The 24,219-nt window shown below is 46.9% G+C and overlaps 1 protein-coding gene across 1 annotated transcript; it reads left to right on the top strand.

Moving 5' to 3' along the window:
- The first annotated feature begins 119 nt into the window (after positions 1-119).
- TAF6L (TATA-box binding protein associated factor 6 like) lies at positions 120-19,350 on the top strand. The gene is made up of 11 exons (XM_087703010.1): positions 120-180; positions 3,082-3,265; positions 5,351-5,437; positions 6,127-6,277; positions 6,730-6,780; positions 8,740-8,834; positions 10,347-10,421; positions 13,423-13,643; positions 17,046-17,178; positions 17,276-17,404; positions 18,213-19,350. Exons 2-11 carry the CDS (start codon positions 3,119-3,121, stop codon positions 19,002-19,004), a joined length of 1,881 nt encoding a protein of 626 aa, XP_087559136.1. The 5' UTR covers positions 120-180; positions 3,082-3,118; the 3' UTR covers positions 19,005-19,350.
- Positions 19,351-24,219: the final 4,869 nt, after the last annotated feature.

Genomic DNA, 24,219 nt, shown 5'->3' with positions numbered 1-24,219 from the left:
AGCTGACACGTGACAGACTTCTGGCAGAGGCGGCTTCTGCCCTTTCCTGATCACGTGGCCGCCAGGCTCCCACAAGGCAGCCAATCGGAGCGCGGGGATCAGCGAGCTCTCCTCGCGGCTGCTGGTGCTGCTGCTGGTGCTGGTGCCGGAGCCGACCGGACGGGGCTGAAGGAGGGGCGGGTGAGTGGCGCCTCTTTCCTGCCCCCCCCCTGCCCCCCCAACCCAAATGGCTTCCCCTTTGCTGGCTTTTCCCCAGGATTTCATTTCCCTCTTTGCATTGGGGGAGGAGGGGTGTCTCCCCTCTCCATCTTTCTCTCTCTCTCTTTCTCTTTCTCTGTTTTTATTTCTCTTTCTTTCTCTTTCTTTTTCTTTCTCTCTCTCTCTCTTTCTTTCTCTCTTTTTATCTTTCTCTCTTTCTCACTCTTTCTCGCTCTGTCTTTATTTCTCTTTCTTTCTCTTTCTCTCTCCACCTTTCTCTTTCTCTCTCTTTCTTTCTCTCTTTTTATCTTTTTCTTTCTCCTCTTTCTCTCTCTGTCTTTATTTCTCTCTTTCTTTCTTTCTTTATCTTTCTTTCTCTCTCTCTTTCTCTCTTTCTCACTCTCTTTCTTGCTCTGTCTTTATTTCTCTTTCTTTATCTTTCTTTCTCTCTCCCCCTTTCTCTTTCTGTCTTTCTCTTTCTTTCTCTCTTTTTATCTTTCTCTTTCTCTCTCTCTCTTTCTCTCTCTGTCTTTATTTCTCCCTTTCTTTCTTTATCTTTCTTTCTCTCTCTCCCCTTTTTCTTTCTCTCTTTCTCTCTCTGTCTTTATTTCTCTTTCTGTCTTTATCTTCCTTTCTTTCTCCCCCCTTTCTCTTTCTTTCTCTTTTTCTCTCTTTATTTCTCTCTCTCTGTGTGTTTTTATTTCTCTCTTTATCTTTCTTTCTCTCTCCCCTTTTCTCTTTTTCTCTCTCTGTCTTTATTTCTCTTTCTTTCCTCCTTTATCCTTCTTTCTCTTTCTGTTTTTATTTATCTCTTTATCTTTCTCTCCCCCTTTATTTATCTCTTTCTTTATTTTTCTCTCTTTCTCCCTCTCCCTTTCTTTCTCTCCCTTTCTCTCTGCCTTTATTTCTCTCTTTCTTTCTCTTCTTTGTTCCTCCTGTATTTTATTATTATGATCATAATTTATCACTTGCTGCTTGTATGTACACTTAGAGCTTGTACACCAGAGACAAATTCCTTGTGTGTCCAATCACATCTACACAATATTCTATTCTTTATTACTGTCCTTCCTTCCTTCCTTCCTTCCTTCCTTCCTTCCTTCCTTCCTTCCTTCCTTCCTTCCTTCCTTCCTTCTTCTTTCTCCTTTCTTTCTCTCCTTCCTTTCTTTCTCCCCTCTCTCTGTCCTTGGGAGTGGAATTTGGAGATCCAGTGGTGTAGAAGGTGTTCCTCTAAAACAGTGTTTCTCAACCTTGGTGACTTGAAGTCCTGTGGACTTCAACTCCCAGAGTTCCCCAGCCAGCACAGCTGTGCCGGCTGGGGAACTCTGGGAGTTGAAGTCCACAGGACTTCAAGTCACCAAGGTTGAGAAACACTGCTCTAAAACTTACTGAGATGTGCAGCTGAGAGGTATATGGCAGGTAGTCCTCAATTTACAACCACCGATTTAGTGACTCTTTGAAGTGGCATGGGAAAAAAAGTCACTTACAACCAGTCCTTGTACTTAGGACCATTTCAGTATCCCCACCATCGTGTGATCCAAATTTGGGCCTGTACTGAGGATGGTCAGAATCACTTATCCACCATTTGAGACCTCCCCATCCAGCTTCCAATGAGCAAAGTCACTTGGGGAAGGCGGATGTGCTCGACAACCACTTGGTTTGCTTAACAACCTCAAGTCATTCACATAACGACCAAGGCGAAAAAGATCATAAAATCAGATGTGCCTCATTTAACAACCGCCTTCCTTAGCAAGGATCCCAATTGAGGACTGCCTGCAGGGTGGTTGGTTCAGCCAGATGTTCAGACTGGATGCGTCATTTTTATCCACCTATCGAGTCCCTTCCAAGAACTTGGGATGGGCGGACGTCGTGTGATTGTGTTAAAAATATCCTCACGGGGTGGAAGCTTCCATTTGTGGTCTTTGTGTGTTAGTGAAGAGTAAACACCATTTCTTCCAATAGCTCTGCAGCTCCTCCTTGTTCAGCCAAGAGTCCTATTGGTCACGGGATATCCGGGCATCGTGTAGCTAAGAATGAGAATTCTGCATTGTTGCACGAATCTGAGAATTTCATGGTGGCACTCAGCCAATCTTTCCCACAGAGTGATTTTTGGGACCCCCCTTAATAATAATAACAAGGTTGGAAGGGACTTTGGAAGTCATCTGGTCCAGTGGTCTCCAACCTTGGCAACTTTAAGACCTGTGGACTTCAACTCCCAGAATTCTCCAGCCAGCAGGAAAAGATAACCTTTGTTATTCCAAGCCTACGTACAAGTTAGATAGGAAGCCTCTGGGAGTTGAAGTCCACAAGTCTTAAAGTTGCCAAGTTTGGGAACCACTGATTTAGAGGGCTGGAGGCTATAATATATGAAGAATGATTGCAGGGATTGGGTATGGCCAGTCTAGGGAAAAGAAGGATTACGGGGGGGACAGGATAGCCTTCTTCAAATATTTGAAGTGAAGGAAATGATATTAAGTTACTCTTTTATAAAATATTAAAAGGTTACTTTTGTATTCTTTTACAATGTTAAATGTATAACCCATTATATTCTTGCCTAAAATGTGTAATGCATTATTGTGTTTTTGCTAACCACAAAATGTGTTCAGTAAACAGGAAAAGATAACCTTTGTTATTCCAAGCCTACGTACAAGTTAGATGTGAGCAGAGCTGGCTGGAGAATTCTGGGAGTTGAAGTCCACAAGTCTTAAAGTTTCCAAGTTTGGGAACCACTGCCCTAAATCATCTTAGTTGCTCTTCTCTGCGCTCTTTCTAGAGTCTCAACATTTTTTTTGCATCGTGGTGACCAAAACTGGACGCTGTCTTCCACGGGGGGCCTTACTAAAGCATTTTTTAAAAGTGTTGTCCTGCCTCTGTTTTGTGTGACAGCTGCGGGGCTCCCCTCCTTCCTCCCGGGACCGACGCCATGTCTGAACGGGAAGAACGGCGCTTTGTGGAGATCCCGCGGGAGTCAGTCCGGCTGATGGCCGAAAGTGCGGGCGTGGAGCTGACCGACGAGGTGGCTGCTCTGCTGGCTGAAGACGTCTGCTATCGCCTGCGAGAAGCGACCCAGGTGAGGGCCACAGGCCGGGGATACAGAAATTGGGTTGGAAGGGACCTTGGAGCTGTACAGGTAGTCCTCGGTTTATGACTGGCTGCTTAATAAGGCATAATAAGAATAATGGGCGGCTGCAAATAAGACATGCCCTGGAAATAAGACCCAATGGGTCTTTTGGTCCAAAAAATATATAAAACCTGGTCTTATTTTACTATTCGTTCCTATTCCTATTCTATTCTATTCTGCATTCTATTCTATTCCATTCCTATTCTATTCCTATTTTATTCTATTCTATTCTGCATGCTATTCCTATTGCTTCCTATTCCTATTGTATTCTATTCTGCATTCTATTCCTATTCTATTCCTATTCCAATCCTATTCTATTCTATTCTATTCTATTCCTATTCCATCCTATTCTATTCTATTCTGCATTCTATTCCTATTTCTATTATGTTCTATTCCTATTCTATTCTGTTCCTATTCAATTCCTATTCTATTCCTATTTTATTCTATTCTATTCTGCATGCTATTCCTATTGCTTCCTATTCCTATTGTATTCTATTCTGCATTCTATTCCTATTTCTATTAAGTTCTATTCCTATTCCATTCCTATTCCATTCCTATTCCTATTCTATTCTATTCTGCATTCTATTCCTATTATTCTATTCCACTCCTATTTCTATTCTATTCTATTCTGCATTCTATTCCTATTATTCTATTCCACTCCTATTTCTATTCTATTCTATTCTGCATTCTATTCCTATTCCTATTCCTATTCTATTCCATTCCTATTCTATTCTATTCTATTCTATTCCTATTCCATCCTATTCCATCCTATTCTGCATTCTATTCCTATTATTCTATTCCTATTCTACTCTATTCTGCATTCTATTCCTATTCCATCCTATTCTATTCTATTCTGCATTCTATTCCTATTATTCTATTCCTATTCTACTCTATTCTGCATTCTATTCCTATTCCATCCTATTCTATTCTATTCTGCATTCTATTCCTATTTCTGTTCTATTCCTATTCTATTCCTATTCCATTCCTATTTCTATTCTATTCTGCATTCTATTCCTATTTTATTCCATTCCTATTCTATTCCTATTCCATTCCATTCTATTCTATTCTATTCTGCATTCTATTCCTATTTCTATTATGTTCCTATTCCATTCCTATTCCTATTCTATTCTATTCTGCATTCTATTCCTATTATTCTATTCCACTCCTATTTCTATTCTATTCTATTCTGCATTCTATTCCTATTATTCTATTCCACTCCTATTTCTATTCTATTCTATTCTGCATTCTATTCCTATTTCTGTTCTGTTCTATTCCTATTCTATTCCTATTCCATTCCTATTTCTATTCTATTCTATTCTGCATTCTATTCCTATTCCTATTCTATTCCATTCCTATTCTATTCTATTCCTATTCCATCCTATTCCATCCTATTCTGCATTCTATTCCTATTATTCTATTCCTATTCTACTCTATTCTGCATTCTATTCCTATTCTATTCCTATTCCATCCTATTCTATTCTATTCTGCATTCTATTCCTATTTCTATTCTATTCTATTCTGCATTCTATTCCTATTCTATTCCATTCCTATTCTATTCCTATTCCATTCTATTCTATTCTATTCTGCATTCTATTCCTATTTCTGTTCTATTCCTATTCTATTCCTATTCCATTCCTATTCCTATTCTATTCCTATTCCATCCTATTCTTTTCTATTCTGCATTCTATTCGTATTTCTGTTCTGTTCTATTCCTATTCTATTCCATTCCTATTCCTATTCTATTCTATTCCTATTCCATCCTATTTTATTCTATTCTGCATGCTATTCCTATTCCTTCCTATCCCTATCCTATATCCTATCTTATTCTAATGCCCCCTTCCCCACCAGAATGGCAGCGTCCCCCTCCCCCCCCCCCCCCGAGAGGGACCGATGGGACCCGGCAGCTGCTTTCTGATTGCTGAGCCAGGAGCCCTCCGGAGGGGCCACTGCGCAGTGCTTCACGCCGGACGTTGTTGGGCCGGGGGGCGGGGGGGACCCTGTGCTTACGCCGGACTCCTTCTTGCCTCCCTGCAGAACAGCTCCCAGTTCATGAAGCACACCAGACGGCGGAGGCTGACGGTGGAGGACTTCAACCGGGCTCTGCGATGGAGCAACGTGGAAGTGAGGAGTGGGGGGGAGGGGAGGGGACCTGTTGCATTCCGCCATAGCCAGAGACGCACACCGCCTCAACTTACAACGCTTCATTTAGTGACCATTTGAAGTTAGAAAGGCAGTTTTCCACACCTATGACCGTGGGTCACGGGATCAAAACTCAGGTGCTTGGCAACCGACTCATATTTACGACGGTCGTAGCGTCCCGGGGTCACGCGATCCCCTTTTGTGACCTTCTGACAATGGGGAAGCCAGGCTCACTTAACAACCATGTGACTCGCTTAACCTCAGCAGTGATTCAGTTCACAACGGCGGCAGGAAAGGTCGTAAAACGGGGCAAAATTCTCTTAACAGCCCTCTCGCTTAGCAACAAAATTTGGGGCTCAATTGCGGTTGTAAGTCGAGGACCGCCTGTAGACAGAACTGTGGTGGCTCAACAACTGCAGTGATCCGCTTAACAACTGTGGCAAGGGAGGGCGTAAAACGGGACAAAGCTCACTTAACCGTCTCGCTTAGCAACAGAAATGCAGGGCTCGGTTGTGGTCGTAAATTGAGGCCTAGGCAATGAAATGCCATCATTGCCAGGGCAACCAGCAACATGGCTGGCTGAGGAATTCTGGGAGTTGAAGTCCCCAAGTGGTATAAAGTGGGCAGGACCAGAGGCCAGTGCGGAGCGTGAGGCTGTTCCCCCGTTACAGGTGGTGTGTGGCCATGGCGCTCCGGAGCCTCTGCCCTTCCGGGCTGTTAAGGAAGGAGAACTCTACTTCCAAGAAGACCGTGAGGTCAACCTGGTGGAGGTCGCTTTGGCCAACAACCTCCCCAAGGACTGCGCGGAGACAGCCGTGAGAGGTAGGCCAGCGGGATGGGAGTCCACCTGGTGATCTCCTCCCGGTCACTCCCTGGCTATGGAGCTGTCTGGGTGGCTGATAAAGCCAAACATCTACAAGAGTGTTTCTCAACCTACCTCCCTCCCCGCCTCGCACATCTGGGCTGGTCATTCCCGACTCTAGGGGGCGCTGCTATTTTAAATGTATCAACAATTCAGTGTCTAGGACAGTGTTTCTCAACCTTGGCCACTTGAAGATGTCCAGACTTCAACTCCCAGAATTCCCCAGCCAGCGAATGCAGAGCTGGCTGGAGAATTCTGGGAGTTGAAGTCCACAAGTCTTAAAAGTTGCCAAGTTTGGGAACCACTGCCGTAAGCTAAAATACTCCCTTTGGTGCAGCGGTAGAAAGTCACCAGCAGTTTCCCATCAGTTTCCGCACAGCATCTCTGCCATTGTTTCTCTCTTCTCTCTTAGTTCACATCTCTTACCTGGATGGGAAAGGCAACCTGGAGGCCCAAGGCTCAGGTAAGCATCATTAGCGCAGGTTGGGCTTGTCCTCCTTGAAACAGGCCAGCACAATCAGGGATCACATATTTCTTTTGAGAGCAACAATTGTGATTTTTTTTTTTTACTTCGTTCCTTGTGATGTACCCGTGGTTCGCCTCATGAGGCCAATGTTGAGAAAAGACACGGACACGAGTTTTCTCGGGATGAGGCGACCCAGATTGGGGGTCTGGGAGCCCCTTTTATTGAGATAGGACAAAGGCAGGAGGAGCAATCAGCATGTGATTTAAGACAGCCTGTCAAACTACAATTGGAGGAAAGCCTTCTCGGTGGCTGCTCCGACCCTCTGGAACGAACTCCCCGTGGAGATTCGGACCCTCACCACCCTCCAGTCCTTCCGCGCCGCCCTAAAGATCTGGCTGTCCCGGCTGGCCTGGGGTTAAGATTCCAACCCCACTCGAATTGTGTGACTGTTGTGTTTTTAATAATGATGTATTGTCTTTATGTTAGAAATTGTTTGTCCTCCCCCCCCCTTTTTTTTTTTTGAACTGTGAGCTGCCCTGAGTCCCCCCAGGGAAAAGGGCGGCATAGAAATAAAGGGAAAATGGAAAAAAAAAATGAAATTGCTAATCTACTGCTCAGGGAAGTTCTGTCTATATATGGTCAAATCCTGGGCGTCATTGGTAAGGCACATCTAGAGCGAACTATCAGGATGTTATGTTACGAACTATCAGGATGTTATGTTCCTTAGGAGTTTGTTTTCTCCTGTGTGGTTCAGCATGGCTGCGCATGCCCTGTTATGCACTAGGCCATGGGTGACCCACACCTACACAAGGAGTTATATGACAACAGTTCATCAGAGGTCAGATATTGGAGCATTTCACCATCCAGCCAACTTTAGGTTATGTGGACATCAACACCCAGCATTAGGCTGGCTGAGGATTTCTGGGTGTTGAAGTCCTCGCATTTTGAAGCATGCTGGCCGGGGGATTCTGGGCGTTGAAGTCCATACATCCTAAAGCTGCCTGCCTTGAAAAACATTGGTGGGTTGTGTGACCAGATATATAAAACTGGGACATTTCAAGTGTGCGGTGAATGCTTTATTGCACAAATGGAGAATCAGAGAATATTTCTCAGCAACTCCCTCTCTGAAGGGATGGGGGATGAGTTATGAGTTATGAAAGTTTATTTATATGCTGCCCTTTTCCCTGGGGGGACTCAGGGCGGCTTACAACTCGAGGGGGGGGGGAAACAAACATTTAACACGTAAGAACAATACATAATTAAAAAGCACAACATTCATACCATTCGGGTGTTTTACAGTCTTTAGCCCCAGGCCTGACTGGATAGCCAGATTTTAAGGGCTGTGCGGAAGGTCTGGAGGGTGGTGAGGGTACGAATCTCCACGGGGAGATCGTTCCAAAGGGTCGGAGCTGCTACCGAGAAGGCTCTCCTCCGCGTGGTTGCCAGTCGGCATTGACCGGCAGATGGAACTCGGAGGAGGCCTAATCTGTGTGATCTAATTGGTCGCATGGAGGTAATTGGCAGTAGGCGGTCTCTCAAGTACTCAGATCCACTACCATGAAGGGCTTTATGGGTGACAAGTAGCACCTTGAAGCACACCCGGAGATCAACAGGTAGCCAGTGCAGCTCGCGGAGGATAGGTGTTATGTGGGTGAACCGAGGTGCACCCACAATCGCTCGCGCGGCCGCATTCTGGACTAGCTGAAGTCGCCGGATGCTCTTCAAGGGCAGCCCCATGTAGAGCACATTGCAGTACTCCAGCCTAGAGGTCACAAGGGCACGAGTGACTGTTGTGAGGGCCTCCCAGTTCAGGTAGGGGGGGGCGCAACTGGTGCACAAGTGCTTCCCGGGATCCCGGGAAGTGTCATTCAAATGGTAAGGGAATGTCGGTTTCCCACTCTACCCTCTCGCTTCCTTTCTGGGGTGCCAAGGTCTCCTCTTCCTTTCTGCCCCCAGTGCCCAGTGCCGTCTCCGTGCTGACAGATGACCTGTTGAAGTATTACCAGCATGTGACTCGAGCCGTCCTGGGCGATGACCCTCAGCTGATGAAGGTGAGTCGGGGGGTCCTGCTGATACGAGGGGACAGGAGTTGGGGGAAAACAAAGGGATTTGAAGATGGTGGGGCCCCTCAAATTGGTCCTCGTGGCTGATCCCACCTCTACTGGGCAACTGTTTTGGGGACCCACCTGTGAAACCTTCAGATCTAGAAGAAATTTCCTGACAGGGAGAGCAATCAACCCATGGGATAGAAGTTGCCTTCAGAAGTTGTGGGAGCTTCATCCCTGGAGGCTTTCAAGAGGAGACTGGACAGAAGGACATAGGACAGAGGGTCTCAACCTTCCTAATGCTGTTCCTCATGTTGTGGTGACCCCCAACCATAAAGTTATTTTATGTTTTCAGTATTTTTTGGGAAAATACGTGTTTTCCGATGGTCTTAGGCGACCCTGTGAAAGGGTCGTTTGACCCCCTAAAGGGGTCCCGACCCACAGGTTGAGAACCACTGGTGCAGGGTCTCCTGCTTGGGTGTGGGTTGGACTAGATCAGTGTTTCTCAACCTTGGCCACTTGAAGATGTCTGGACTTCAACTCCCAGAATTCCCCAGCCAGCATTCGCTGGCTGGGGAATTCTGGGAGTTGAAGTCCAGACATCTTCAAGTGGCCAAGGTTGAGAAACACTGGACTAGATGACCTACAAGATCCAACTCTGTTAATCTGTCAAGTACTCGGCATGACTAGTCTAGGGAAGAGAAGGACCAGGGGAGGCAGGAGAGCATCTCCCAATATTTGAGGGGCTGCCCCAGAGAGGAGGAAGGGGGTCAAGCTATTCTCTAAGGCCCCTGAAGGTCCAGAGAAGGAAGAATGGATGGAAACTGACCAAGGAGAGATTCAACCTGGAAATAAGGAGGAATTTCCTGACCGTGGGAACCATCAACCCATGGAGCAGAAGTTGCCTTCAGAAGTTGTGGGAGCTTCATCCCTGGAGGCTTTCAAGAGGAGACTGGACTGCCCTCTGTCAGAAATGGTGTTGGGTCTCCTGCTTGGAAGTAGGGTTGGACTAGATGACCTACAAGGTCCCTTCTAATTCTGTTTATCTTAATCTATCTAAGATGATTAAAGGCCTGGAAGTTAAAGCATACGTTTGCAGGAACTGGGCCTGGCTAGTCTAGGGAAGAGAAGGACCAGGGGAGACAGGAGAGCATCTTCCAATATTTGAGGGGCTGCCACAGAGAGGAGGAAGGCGGTCAAGCTGTTCTCCAAAGCTCCTGAAGGTCCAGAGAAAGAATCGTGGATGGAAACTGACCAAGGAGAGATTCAACCTGGAAATAAGGACAGGGAGAACAATCAACCCATGGAACAGAAGTTGCCTTCAGAAGTTGTGGGAGCTTCATCCCTGGAGGCTTTCAAGAGGAGACTGGACTGTCCTCTGTCAGAAATGGCGTAGGGTCTCCTGTTTGGGAGGGGGTTGGACTAGATGACCTCCAAGGTCCCTTCCAATTCTGTTAATCCGTTACAAATGTTGACCAACACCAACGAGTTGAACCTGTCTCTCTCCTTCCTGCCTAGGTTGCCCTCCAGGATTTACAGACCAATTCGAAGATTGCGGCTCTCCTGCCTTACTTCGTCTACATCGTGAGTGGGGTGAGTGAAGGCTGCGTCCTTCCTTCCTTCCTTCCTTCCTTCCTTCCTTCCTTCCTTCCTTCCTTCCTTCCTTCCTTCCTTCCTTCCTTCCTTCCTTCCTTCCTTCCTTCCTTCCTTCCTTCCTTCCTCTGTCCGTCCGTCCGTCCACCCATTCATAAATTGCTCCTTCTTCTCCATTCATGAGGAGCTGACTCAGATCATTCACCATTTTAGTTTAACTGCAGCACCGGAGACCAGAAACGTTTCCTCTCTTATCCACATTAACTGGGCCTTTTGGAAGTTGACTTTAGCCAGCAATAATGCTCTATTTCATAGAAAATTATGGGATGCAACCAGATAATTTCCGTAAGGAGAGAGATGTCAACTGCCCATCTAGTAAAGGCAAAGGTTCCCCCTGCACATCTGTGCTGGTCGTTCCCAACTCTAGGGGGCGGTGCTCATCTCCATTTCAAAGCCCAAGAGCCAGCGATGTCTGAAGACGTCTCCGTGGTCATGTGGCCGGCATGACTCAATGCCGAAGGCGCACGGAACGCTGTTCCCTTCCCACCAAAGGTGGTTCCTTATTTTCTACTTGCATTTTTTACGTGCTTTTGAACTGCTAGGTTGGCAGAAGCCGGGACAAGGAACGGGAGCTCACTTCATTACGCGGCGCTAGGGATTCGAACTGCCAAACTCCCGACCTTCTGATTGACAAGCTCAGTGTCTTAGCCACTGAGCCACAGTGTCCATCTAGTGAACCCCCCAAAAAGGAATATTGAAGCAAGCAAAGTGGTTCAATCTTGGCAGGATTGATGAGTGTTTAGATAAAAAACAGAAAAAAGACTCTTTGTGGAAAAAGAGAAAGTTAACCGGCCAATCATTTAAAAAAAACAAACAATTATTTATTTTTGAACAAAGACAAATAAACTAAAAATAAAAAACCCATCTTCCATTACAAATTGTAGAACAGTATTTCCATGCATCTCTTCCACAGTCACCACCTGCTTTTCATATCAAATCACATATTTTAAATTCACCTATATTCATGTATATCACAATTATTATATCTCAACCTTAATTTGACTATAAGTGTTTTTACGTCCTTTTATATATAATATTCAAAATCTAGAATAGGATTATATGATAACATTCCATTAAATCATCCTAAGATCATCCGATCACAATACATCTTTATAACATATTCTAGATAAAGCTTTTAAACCTCCTCTCATAATCTCCATGTGTTGTTTATATAAAATTTCATATTATCAAACTAATATATCTATATGTATTGTTATCATTATTAATCATTATTTAACTATAGCTATTGTCACTTCATTTTATACCTACTACTAGTAAACTAAATTTAGCTTAGTTTTTATTATACATTTTCATTGCATCAACCTGTATCTTTCCAGTAATAGTGCAGTCTTATATCTCTTGCCATTTGTAGCATTAATGTTCTAGTTATCTTCTTAATAAACCTTGTATGAACTTCTCTTCGCAACATGTTGTTCCTTTCGTATCTCATAAAAGCTCGAAACCCAGCATCTGCTCTTTCCATCGGCTTATCTTTGGTTATCACTGGTGCTTCTGTCAAGATTTCTCTCCTTATCTCCGTCAATTTTTCTCTCTTTTCTTCTTCTGTGTTTTGAAGTCTGGGGTAGAGTTCCAATCCATCCATCTCCCCTTTCCATATTCCGCTCTTGCCATTACCAACCACGCTCACTTTATTGTCAGTAGCCACAGTTTTCTTATCTCTTTGCTCATTTTTTTTCTTTTTTTCCTCCATTTTTTGAACTCTGTCCTCCACATTCTTCATTTGACAAACATCCTCAGTTTTTCCATCAAAAAAATGCTCTCACCAGTGTGAGGTTCAACTGTTCTGGAAGATAATTGATCTCCGATTCCAGATCATTTATGCCCATTTCCCTCAGAGGAAATAAATCAATAGTGTTCAACCTCCTTTATTGTTACCCTCATATTTAAATTGCTTTAAAGATTTAATTACATAGTTATTAATTATCCGGCACCAGTTTGGAGCTATGCCCAGTGGGGCCAATGCCCACCAGCCCTCCCAGGGGCTGGAAGGGCCCTTGGAGGTCTTCTAGTCCAACCCCCTGTTCAAGCAGGAGACCCTTTCAGACAAATGGCTGCCCAGTCTCTTCTTGAAAAACCTCCAGGGATGGAGCAGCCACAACATCTGGAGCAGTGTTTCTCAACCTTGGCAACTGGAAGATGTCCGGACTTTAACTCCCAGAATTCCCCAGCCAGCATTCGCTGGCTGGGGAATTCTGGGAGTTAAAGTCCGGACATCTTCCAGTTGCCAAGGTTGAGAAACACTGATCTGGAGGGAAGCCGTCCCACTGATGATGGCTTCACACAAGGCCTCTCGCCAGAAAGACAGCCAGCCCCATCATGATCTTGTCTGAGGCTCATCTGCCTGGGAGTGGGGGCCTCCCCACTGTCTTCAGATTGTTTCTCCTTGACATCCCCTGATACTGTGATGGCGACTACTATGGCACACAGGTGCCCTCTGAAGGCACACCAGCCATCGCCCCAGCCCAGTTCCACCGCACATGTGTGTGCTCCACTAATCTGGCCTTCAGTTCTCTGCCACGCATGCACGGGGGGGGGGGGGCTTCCCCAATCTCCTCAATCCCCCCCTCCCAGCGCACACAGCCTTTCTCCTCCATTTCCGCCCGCCTTCCCCGATCTCTGCAGATTCCCTCCCTCCACAGGTGCAGGAATGCAGGAGAAAGCTGGGGGGGGGGAGGAGGGTAGCAGAAACTGCAGAGATCGGGAAAGCCAAAATGGGGTACAGGGGCCCCAGGGCGCCCTATTTTGGGCCTGGAAAGCTGCCTGCACCAGCCTGGAAGCTGAAATGGGGGCTGGGGCTCATGCACAAGGGGGCACTGGCCACCACAAGGGTTTTACCCTCCCTGCCCTCGTAGGCAGGGCCCCTTGGGGAAGGCCGGGGTCTCCCTTGGGTGAGACGTTTGCTCGCTGGCTTCCTTTGCAGGTCAAGTCGGTGAGCCACGACCTGGAGCAGCTGCACCGCCTTCTGCACATGGCCAAGAGCCTCATCCAGAACCCCTACCTGTGCCTGGGCTCCTACGTCAAAAGCCTCATCGCCAGCGTGATGTACTGTGTCCTGGAGCCTTTGGCTGCCTCCATCAACCCCCTGAACGACCACTGGACGCTGCGAGACTATGCGGCCCTCCTCTTGGGCCAGATCTTCTGGTAATGCCCCCCCCCCCGAGACCCCTGCCCCCACCCCTGGGAGCCCCATGCTTGCGGTTGATGGCCAAAGACCGCGGAGGGCCTCAGTGGAAGACCTGAGACCAAAATTGGAAGAGAGTTCTCTGTAACTCAGAGAGTTGAACCGTGGGATCCTCGGTGCTCTCTGCTGGTAGACATCTCATTAACCCAACTAGGTTACACCCTCAGTGCTGGGAAGGAGTAGGGTTTGCAAACAGTATGCTTTAAATTTCTTCCAACACTCTGCCCGCTCTCCTGGAGCCCCTCATTGGTCTTGGTGGGGTCCTGGGTGCTCCCTGAGCTGGCTGGTTTTCTGGCAGACGTTTCATTACCAAAGTAGGCGACATCATCAGTGCTAGAAGGGAGTGGGGTTGCGGGTGGGGGAAGGAGGAGAAAGATAGAAGGAGAAAAAGGAGAAAGAGAGGGAGAAAGAGGAGGTGGAGGATAGTGGGATCCTTGCTGCTCTCTGAGCTTGGTGGTTTTCTTGCAGACGTTTCATTACCCAACTAGGTAACATCATCAGTGCTAGAAGCAGGGAGTGGGGTTGGTGGAATGGAGGAGGAGGAGAAAGAGGAAGAAGAAGAGGAGGAAGACTGAGGTTCTTGGTGCTCTCTGAGCTTGGTGGTTTTCTTGCAGACATTTCATTACCACACTAGGTAATACCATCAGTGCTAGAAGGGAATGGGGATGGTGGAGAGGAGGAGGAGAAAGAGGAGGAAGAAGAGGACGGTGCCCGTGGGGTCTTTGCCATTTTCTGAGCTGGATTGTTTTTATCCAGACATTTCACGACCCAACTAGGGAACATCATCAGTGAATGAAATTTCACAAGCAAACATGAATGCATTTCATTCACTGATGATGTTCCCTAGTTGGGCCATGAAATGTCTTCCTTTGGGGAAGATTTCGTGGGCCATGCTAACGCTGTGGTTGTGCAAATTTAGCCAGGGGAGATTTTAGCTGTTTATAGTTTAAGGCGGTGATATTTACGAATATATAGTTAAGGTTGCCCAATCGAGACAGCATCCTAAAAAGCAGAGAAATCGCCCTGCCAATCAAAAGGAAGGCTGTGGTTTTCCCAGTTGCAACAGAGCTTGGAGCATAAGGAAGGCTGAGGGCCAAAGAATGGAGGCCTTTGGGCTCTGGGGCTGGAGAAGAAGACTCCTGCATTGAGTCCCTTGGACGGCAAGGCCATCCAATCGGTCAGTCCTAGAGGAGATCCACCCTGATTGCTCTTTAGAAGGCCAAAATCCTGAAGAGGAAACTCAAAGACTTTGGCCACCTGATGAGAAGGAAGAAGGAGTCCCTGGAGAAGAGCCTCACGCTGGGAACGACGGAGGGCAAAAGAAGAAGAAGGGGGCGGCAGAGAAGGAGGTGGATGGATGGAGTTGGTGTGAGCTTCAATGGACTCCAGAGGAGGGCAGAGGACAGGAATAATGTCCAGGGGGTTGCAATGGGTCAGACACGACTTCCCAACTAACAACAACTACTCTATCTATCTATCTATCTATCTATCTATCTATCTATCTATCTATCTATCTATCTATCTATCTATCTATCTATCTATCTATCTATCTATCCACCCACCCACCCACCCATCCATCCATCCATCTATCTATCTATCCATTCATCATCTATCCATCCATCATCTATCCATCCATCCATCCATCCATCCATTCCTCATCTAGCCATCCATCACCTACCTACCTACCTACCTACCTACCCACCCACCCACCCACCCACCCACCCACCCACCCATCATCTCTCTCTCTCTCTCTCTCTCTCTCTCTCTCTCTCTCTCTCTCTCTCTCTATCTCTATCTCTATCTCTATCTCTATCTCTATCTCTATCTCTATCTATCTATCTATCTATCTATCTATCTATCTATCTATCTATCTATCTATCTATCTATCTATCTATCTATCTATCTATCTATCTATCTATCTATCTATCTATTCTATCCCGAAAGTCCCTTGGACTGCAAGGCCATCCAACCAGTCAGTCTTAGAGGAGATCCAGCCTGGCTGCTCTTTAGAAGGCCGGATCCTGAAGAGGAAACTCAAAGACTTTGGCCACCTGATGAGAAGGAAGAAGGAGTCCCTGGAGAAGAGCCTCACGCTGGGAACGACGGAGGGCAAAAGAAGAAGAAGGGGGCGGCAGAGAAGGAGGTGGATGGATGGAGTTGGTGTGAGCTTCAATGGACTCCAGAGGAGGGCAGAGGACAGGAACAATGTCCAGGGGGTTGCAATGGGTCAGACACGACTTCCCAACTAACAACAACTACTCTATCTATCTATCTATCTATCTATCTATCTATCTATCTATCTATCTATCTATCTATCTATCTATCCACCCACCCACCCACCCACCCACCCACCCACCCATCCATCCATCTATCCATTCATCATCTATCCATCCATCATCTATCCATCCATCCATCCATCCATTCCTCATCTAGCCATTCATCATCTAGCCATCCATCACCTACCTACCTACCTACCTACCTACCTACCTACCTACCTACCTACCTACCCACCCACCCACCCACCCACCCACCCACCCACCCACCCACCCACCCATCATCATCTCTCTCTCTCTCTCTCTCTCTCTCTCTCTCTCTCTCTCTCTCTCTCTCTCTCTATCTATCTATCTATCTATCTATCATGTATGTATGTATGTATGTATGTATGTATGTATGTATGTATCTATCTATCTATCTATCTATCTATCTATCTATCTATCTATCTATCTATCTATCTATCTATCTATCTATCTATCTATCTATCCCGAAAGTCCCTTAGACTGCAAGGCCATCCAACCGGTCAGTCCTAGAGGAGATCAACCCTGGCTGCTCTTTAGAAGGCCGGATCCTGAAGGGGAAACTCAAAGACTTTGGCCACTTGATGAGAAGGAAGAAGGACTCCCTGGAGAAGAGCCTCACGCTGGGAATGACAGAGGGCCAAAGAAGAAGAAGGGGATGGCAGAGAAGGAGGGGGCTGGATGGAGTCACCAAAACAGTCGGCCTGAGCTTCAATGGACTCTGGAGGATGGGAGAGGACAGGAAGGCCTGGAGGAACGTGGTCCAGGGGGTCACGATGGGTTGGACACGATTTCCCAACTAACATCAACAAAGTTAAGGTGGTAAAGGCTAGCACTGATGATGTTACCTACTTTGGTAATGAAATGTCTTCAAGCTGAGAGAGCCCCAAGGACCCGCCCAGCCGACTGGGGATTCTGGGAATTGAAGTCCCCGCCCCTTTGAGGGTGAGAGACTCTGCTTTAAGGCTGTGCGTCAACTCACCAACGGGAGCCATCCCCGATGAAGCCAAGGTGGTTCGGGGCCAAACACACACGACGCCCCATGGGCTTTCCTCCCCCCTTTCTCAGGACCCACGGGGATCTGGTGAGCAGCTTGTACCACCAGATCCTGCTCACCCTCCAGAAGGTGTTGGCCGATCCCGTCCGCCCGCTCTGCTCGCACTACGGGGCCGTGGTGGGGCTGAACGCCTTGGGATGGGAGGTAAGTGTGGTGGGCTGTGCCATCGGTGCTTTGGGGGTGCCTCCCCCATGCCTGCTGACCTCTCACGGGCCTCTCCCCCTCCCGCTCCCCTCCTCAGGCGGTGCAGCGAGTCCTCTACCCCCACCTGTCCACCTACTGGTCCAACCTACAGGTGGTACTGGACGATTACTCCGTGTCCAACGCTCAGGTCAAGGCTGATGGGCACAAGGTGTATGGAGCCATCCTGGTGAGTCTCTCGGGCCAACCGCAGTGTTGTAATATAGTTCCTTGTGTAGGTGTGGGTCACCCATGGCCCAGTTCATAACAGGGCATGCAGAGCCACGCTGAACCACACAGAAAACAAACTCCTAAAACTCCATAACATCCTGATAGTTCATAACATAACATCCTGAGATGTTCCCCATCTTCTTTTGTAAAGAACTGTAGCATTTGCTGGCAGTCCTCGACTTACGACCACAATTGCTGTTGCTTAGGGATTCAATGAATACGGGAGAAGCGCCTGGTTTGACAACCGTTTTTTGCTGTGGTCACTGTGCATCTCCTGTTGATTTCCCCCATTGATTTTCCTTGCCGGGAGCCGCCTGGGAAGATCACAAGTGGTCGTCACGTGATCTCCAGACGCAGCAACCGTCATAAACACGAACCAAGCGCCTGAATGTTGCCCCTGTGACCACGGGGACGGGTCATGAGTGTGAAAAACGGTCCCGTCACTTTTTCCATGCTGCCGTAACTTTGAACAGTGTCTAGGACAGTGTTTCTCAACCGTGGCAACTTGAAGATGTCCGGACTTCAACTCCCAGAATCCCCCAGCCAGCATTTGCTCTGCTGGCTGGAGAATTCTGGGAGTTGAAGTCCACAAGTCTTAAAGTTGCCAAGTTTGGGAACCACTGCTGTAGACTAAAGAATGATGGTGCTGCCTTGAATTCTGACCGGCCCAAATCCAATTTCAGCAGAACGGGGCATAAACCAGGGGCCCTGAGAACTAGGGGTTGGAGTTGGGGGGCAATTATGGTGTTTAAATTATATCCCCGCAGGTGACCGTCGAGCGGCTTCTCAAGATGAAGGCCCAGTCCCTCTCGGTGCCCATCCAGTCCGAGGGCGGAGGTCCCCAGGGGCGCCCGCGGGACGGTGTGCCTTGGCTCAGCCCCCTCCAGGACGCTCAGGTGGAGTTCGGCTTCGGCATCGCCAGTCACCTGCTGCAGCTGGGCAGCGGGGGCCCCCAAGCCGGGGTAGGCATCCCCGCCAGCCCCCCGGCCGTCCCGCTCCACGAGATGTACCAGGAGCTCTACTACTTCTTCGGGGACAGCCTGGCCACCCGCTTCGGCACCGGCTCGGGGCTGTGCCCGGCAGGGCCGATGCCCGCCAGCCCTCCCAAGACCACCGACACCAAGAAGGAGCAGCCGGCCTTCGGCACCGGGGACGGCGTGCGCAAGATGCCCCAGCTGACCGCCAGTGCCACCGTCAGCCCGCGGGACGAGGAGAGCCCCCGCCCGGACTTTTCGGCCAGCCGGCCGGCCTTGCACCGCTCAGCCAGCCTGGCCCGTTCCCGCAGCGCCCTGCGCCAGCAGGGACACCGCCCCGTCGCCCGGGACGTCTTCCAGAAGTGCCGGTTTTCCCTGCAGGGGGCGCCCCACTTCAGTTTTGTGATCGCGGGGCGCCAGGTGGAGCACCGGTGCCAGGGGCGCCTCTTCCAGACCTGTTTCCCACAGCACCATGGCCCAACCCACATCTCGCGCTATGCCCAGAAGCTGCCCATGATCGGCCGGACCAGCAAGCCTGCGAAAAAGTGGAGCCACTCAGATTATTCCCTGTACTTACCTCTCTGAGCAAGGGGACTTTTCCAACCCTTTGGGAGTTCCTGGGGGCCCTCACCCAGAGACACCCCCCCCACCCTCACCCTGGGGCCCCTTCCATCCAGGACCTGTCCCCAATCCTTTGGAAGGGCCCCCGAGGGATTGCGGCTTGGAAATCTGGGGCTACCCCCTTGGAATAGCCAAGCCCCCTTAAGAATTCAGTGGCTGATGCTTCCTCTTGAAGGTTCCACCACAAAACCGCGGTAGACAAAAGCGCGCTCGACGAAAGCGCGTACGTGACATCATCACAGCGCAACGAAAACATCGCGCTGTGAGCGGTAAATTTAAAATTAAAGCGAAAACCTTACCCTAACCCCCCCCAAACCTAACCCTTAACCTAACCCTAAACCTAACCCTTAACCTAACCCTTAACCTAACCCTAAACCTAACCCTAAACCTAACCCTAAACCTAACCCTAAACCTTACCCTAACCCCCCCCCAAACCTAACCCTTAACCTAACCCTAAACCTAACCTAACCCTAAACCTAACCCTTAACCTAACCCTTAACCTAACCCTAAACCTAACCCTAAACCTAACGCTAACCCTTAACCTAACGCTAAACCTAACCCTAACGCTTAACATAACCTTAAACCTAACCCTAACCCTAAACCTAACCCTTACCTTTATGTGAATCTGCTTGCTTTAATTTTATTTTAATTTCAATTTAATTTATTTTTAATTTTTTTCGGCGCGCTGCTGATGACGCCAGGTACGCGCTTTCGTCGAGCGCGGTTTTGTCTACCGCGGTTTTGACGGGTCACGCCTCTTGAATTCCCCAGCCATGCGCTTCTCTCAATGTTGTAACCAATGGAAGAATACGATTGGTACTTAACCCTTCCCCAAAAAAACTCCCAATTCGGCTTTGACCCAACCTGCAAAAAAGGAGGTGAAGGAGGCAGGATTTTTCTTGGGGGGGGGAGGGTGAATTCTTGTGGGGCAGAAAGAGAGAAAGCAGAAGAATTGACTTTGAATGATTTGCTTTTCAAGGGACAGGAAATACCTGTGATTTGCTAATGGAAACAAACCTTTAAGCGGAATTGACTTGAAAAACTTTGGGAAAATTCCAGTTGAAAGGGGGGGACGACTCTGTGCTGATTCCACACACACACACACACACACACACACACACACACACACACACACACAGAGGGAGAGAGACAGACAGACAGACACACCAAAAACCTTGATTCAAAACAGCCGCAGTTCTGCTCTGGCCTTCCTGCGGAGAGACGAAATAAAATATTCCCTGCAATTTATGCTTGGGTTTCAATTCCCAATATTGGAGGAAGATTTCAACATCAGCTGGAATTGATGACTCTGAGAATTGTGTGTTGCCTTTTTTTTGGGGGGGGGAGGGCAGGAAGGAACGAGGGATGGGCCGATCCTCGATCCGGTTTGGAAAGTACATTAAAAGTAAATGAATCATTTGAACATGCTTCCTCCCCCAGTTGTAAAACGGAAACGGTTTCTTCCAATGAGCACAGAACTACGGTTTTGCAAAGAAAAATAAAGAGAAATTGAATTTCCTGTTTGTGCTAGAAAAAGGCTTGGGGGGTGGGGAAGGAGGTGGATTTCTCCTTTTCCGTCACTCTTGCCCAGTGGTTCCCAAACTTGGCAACTTTAAGACTTGTGGAGTTCAACTCCCAGAATTCTCCAGCCAGCTCTGCAGAGCTGGCTGGAGAATTCTGGGAGTTGAAGTCCACAAGTCTTAAAGTTGCCAAGTTTGGGAACCACTGCAGTCTTGCCTGTTTGCAGAAAATGCTGCTAAAATGGCCTTGCTAACCGGGAATTTAAGAGACCCAGTTTTAGGATATATTCCAGACTGCCTGCTGGGCTAAAATGCAGATGGGGTAGCTGATAGATCTCTCTCTTCTGCAAATACCTTTGCAATTTTCACTCCCTTCTCTAGCCTGTCCCCAAGATCTCCTTCGGCGTTTCTCAAACTTGGTAACCTAAGATTGGGGGGGGGGGGGGGCAGGCAGGGGAAGGACTTCCACTCCCCAGAATTCTTAAAAAGTTGCAAAATTCTTAAAAAGTCCATCTTCAAAGTTGCAGGGTTGAGAAAGATTGAAATTGCAGAGGTGTTTTGTGAAATGAATTTAATTTTCCCGATTTATTTTCCCGATTCATCACCCAAGCTGGGAAATTGCAACCTGTGTGGCGTTTGGTTTTCTTGCAGATGCTTTCTTGCAACACTGATGATGTTACCTAGTTGGGTAATAAAACGCCTGCAAGCGAATAGCCAAGCTCAGAAGGCACCAAGGAACTCCCAGTCCTCCTTTTCTTCCTCTGCAAATCCCTCCCTTCTAGCACTGATAACGTTACCTAGTTGGGCCATGAGACATTTGCAAGAAAACCACCAAGCTTGGAGGGCACCAAGGACCCAACATTTCAACCCTGTGCTACAAATGTTGTATAAATTGCAACCTTTATTAAATGCATAACAGAGAGGTGTGTTCTCCGGATTAAATCACAAATTGAGAGCCCCCCACTACACAAATTGTTGTAGCAGCTTTTATTCACATTTGCAAAACTAAGTCATGGTCATTAGCAAGCCATGGGGATTAAAGGAACAATATATAGTTTATATTAAACTATATATTATTATATTAAACTATATTATAATAAACTATATAGGTTATTATTTTTATTTAATATTTCAAAGTAATTTTTTCTCAAGCTTTATTGGTATGGTTTGGAATAGAAATAGCATTCTTGGTAATATGTTCATCTTAATTACCGCTACTCTTCCCATTAATGATAGCTGTAATTTTTTCCCATTTCTCTACATCTATTTCCATTTGGTTTCTTAATTTGTAATAGTTTTCTTCCTTAATGTTTGTACACCTCGAAGTCGGCTGCATACCCAAATATTTCACTTTCTTCACCATTTGAATATCTAATTTCCCCATTTTTTCTGTTTTTCTGTTTCGTTCTTTCACTAAGATTTTTGTTCTGTCCTTATTGATTTTCAGTCCTGCTACTTCTCCATGCTCTTCTATTTGCTCAAGTAATTTTGGTCCTGTTTCTGTTGGATCTTCCATAATGAACAAATTGCTGTAGCAGCTTTTATACACATTTGCAGAACTTAAGTCCTGGTCATTAGCCAGCCATGGGGATTAAAGGAGCAATAAATAAAATAAAATACTTCTAGTAAAGAAATGGCCAATGTGTTCATTACTAAAGTATTAGAGCCTCTTGCTCTTAAGTATAAATATAATCTTTATTGTCATTGTACTTAAATACAACGAAGTTGGTTGTATTGGTCTAAATCTCTTCTGTCCTAAATGATAAGGTTGGTAATTACGGTGAGTATGCAAAACTTTCTTTTTTTTAAAATTTTAATTGTCAATTTATTTATTCCTGCACATTGTAATATTTATTCATTTACATCTCTCTGTTTTTCCACTGTTGTGCAAACACAATTCCAGCAGCTGCTAACATGTGTAAAATTAAATGTATATTATACTCCCTTTCAAATAGCCAACAAAATATTTCTGGTTTTAATTCCATATCTTGCTTTACGATTGCTTCTAACCACTAACTTCTGAATAGCTACTTGGACCGACCTCAGTACTAATTCATAATTTCTTTCTTTCTTTTTTTTAATCAATTTCATATATACATTCACAATTATATGATCTCATAACTGTTATTAATAATATGTATCTATAACATTTTTTCCCCTACAGTTGACAATATACTTGAAAATTGCTTTCTTATCATCCCATAGATCCATCTTATCTTACAACGGTCCTACTTCTTCTTCCCTCCCTCCCTCTTTCCTTCCCTCGTTTCTTCTCTCCTTCCTTCCCTCCCTCCTTCCCCTTCCCTCCCTCCTTTCTTCTCTCCTTCCCTTCCTTCCTTCCCTCCTTCCTTCTCTCCTTCCTTTCCCCCTTCCTTTCCTCCTTCCTTCCCCCCTTCCTTCTCTCCTACATTCCTTCCTTCCCTCCTTTCTTCTCTCCTTCTCTCCTTCCTTCCCTTTCTTCTCTCCTTCCTTCCCTCCCTCCCCTCCTTTCTTCTCTCCTTCCTTTCCCCCTTCCTTTCCTCCTTCCTTCCCCCCTTCCTTCTCTCCTACATTCCTTCCTTCCCTCCTTTCTTCTCTCCTTCCTTTCCCCCTTCCTTTCCTCCTTCCTTCCCCCCTTCCTTCTCTCCTACATTCCCTCCTTCCTTCCCTCCTTTCTTCTCTCTTTCCCTCCTTTCTTCTCTCCTTGCTTCCCTCCCTCCTTCCTACCCACTTTCTTCTCTTCTTCCTTCCTTCCTCCTCTCCTTTCCCTTCTCTCCCCTTTACCCTTCCCCTCTTCTTCCCATCCCTCCCCTCTTTCCTACTCTTACTTTCTAGCTAATTCCTCTGCAAGAGAAAAAGGGAAGTCCCCCCCCTGGCCTGGTTGGGGTTCTCTGATAAATCTCTCCGGGAGCCTTCTGGGAAATTTAGGGCAAGGACGGTTCCAAGGAAAAACGTCAGAAAAACAGAAGTCGGTGAAACGAAGCCTTTTTTTGGCAACGAAATGGGATTTCTCTGGCTAAAAGCAGCTTTTGCCACTCCAACAAGTTGCATGGTCTCCCCAGGGTTTAACACTGCCCCCCCCCCTTGGATAGGCTCAGGCTGGGTCTCCCTGGCTTAACTCTAGCTTGTTCAAGTAACATTGTCAAACCTTGGTTTGTTTAAGCAGGTTAGTTTGCCAAACCCTGGTTTATTTAAGCAAGACAGTTTGCCAAGCCCTGGTTTGTTCAAGTAAGGTACTTTATCAAACCCACATTTGTTCTAGCCAGGTAGTTTGCCAAATCCTGGTGGTCTTTTTTTTTAACAGATTAACAGAGTTGGAAGGGTCAAATAGTCCACCCCCCCCACCCTCACCCCCAAGCAGGAGACCCTACAAACAATTTCTGACAGATGGCAGTCCAGCCTTTTTGAAGGCTTGATGAAGCTCCCACAACTTATGTATAATAGAATATTATACAGAAATTGGAAGGGACCTTAAAGGTCATGTAGTCCAACCCCCCCTCAGTCCAAGCAGGAGACTCTACTCCATTTCAGGCAGAGGGCAGTCCAGTCTCTTCTTGAGAGCTTCCAGGGATGAAGCTCCAAAAACTTCTGAATAACAGAATAATAACAGAATAACAGCAGAGTTGGAAGGGACCTTGGAGGTCATCTAGTCCAATATTTTTCAACCTTTTTTGTGCAAA

Source organism: Thamnophis sirtalis, unplaced genomic scaffold, assembly GCF_051295495.1.
Source record: "Thamnophis sirtalis isolate CommonGarterSnake01/CBP01778 unplaced genomic scaffold, rThaSir2_p1.2 scaffold_18, whole genome shotgun sequence".
NCBI lineage: Eukaryota > Metazoa > Chordata > Lepidosauria > Squamata > Natricidae > Thamnophis > Thamnophis sirtalis.
Note: the sequence above shows the minus strand (reverse complement) of the source record. Positions and strands in the feature narration are given on the sequence as shown.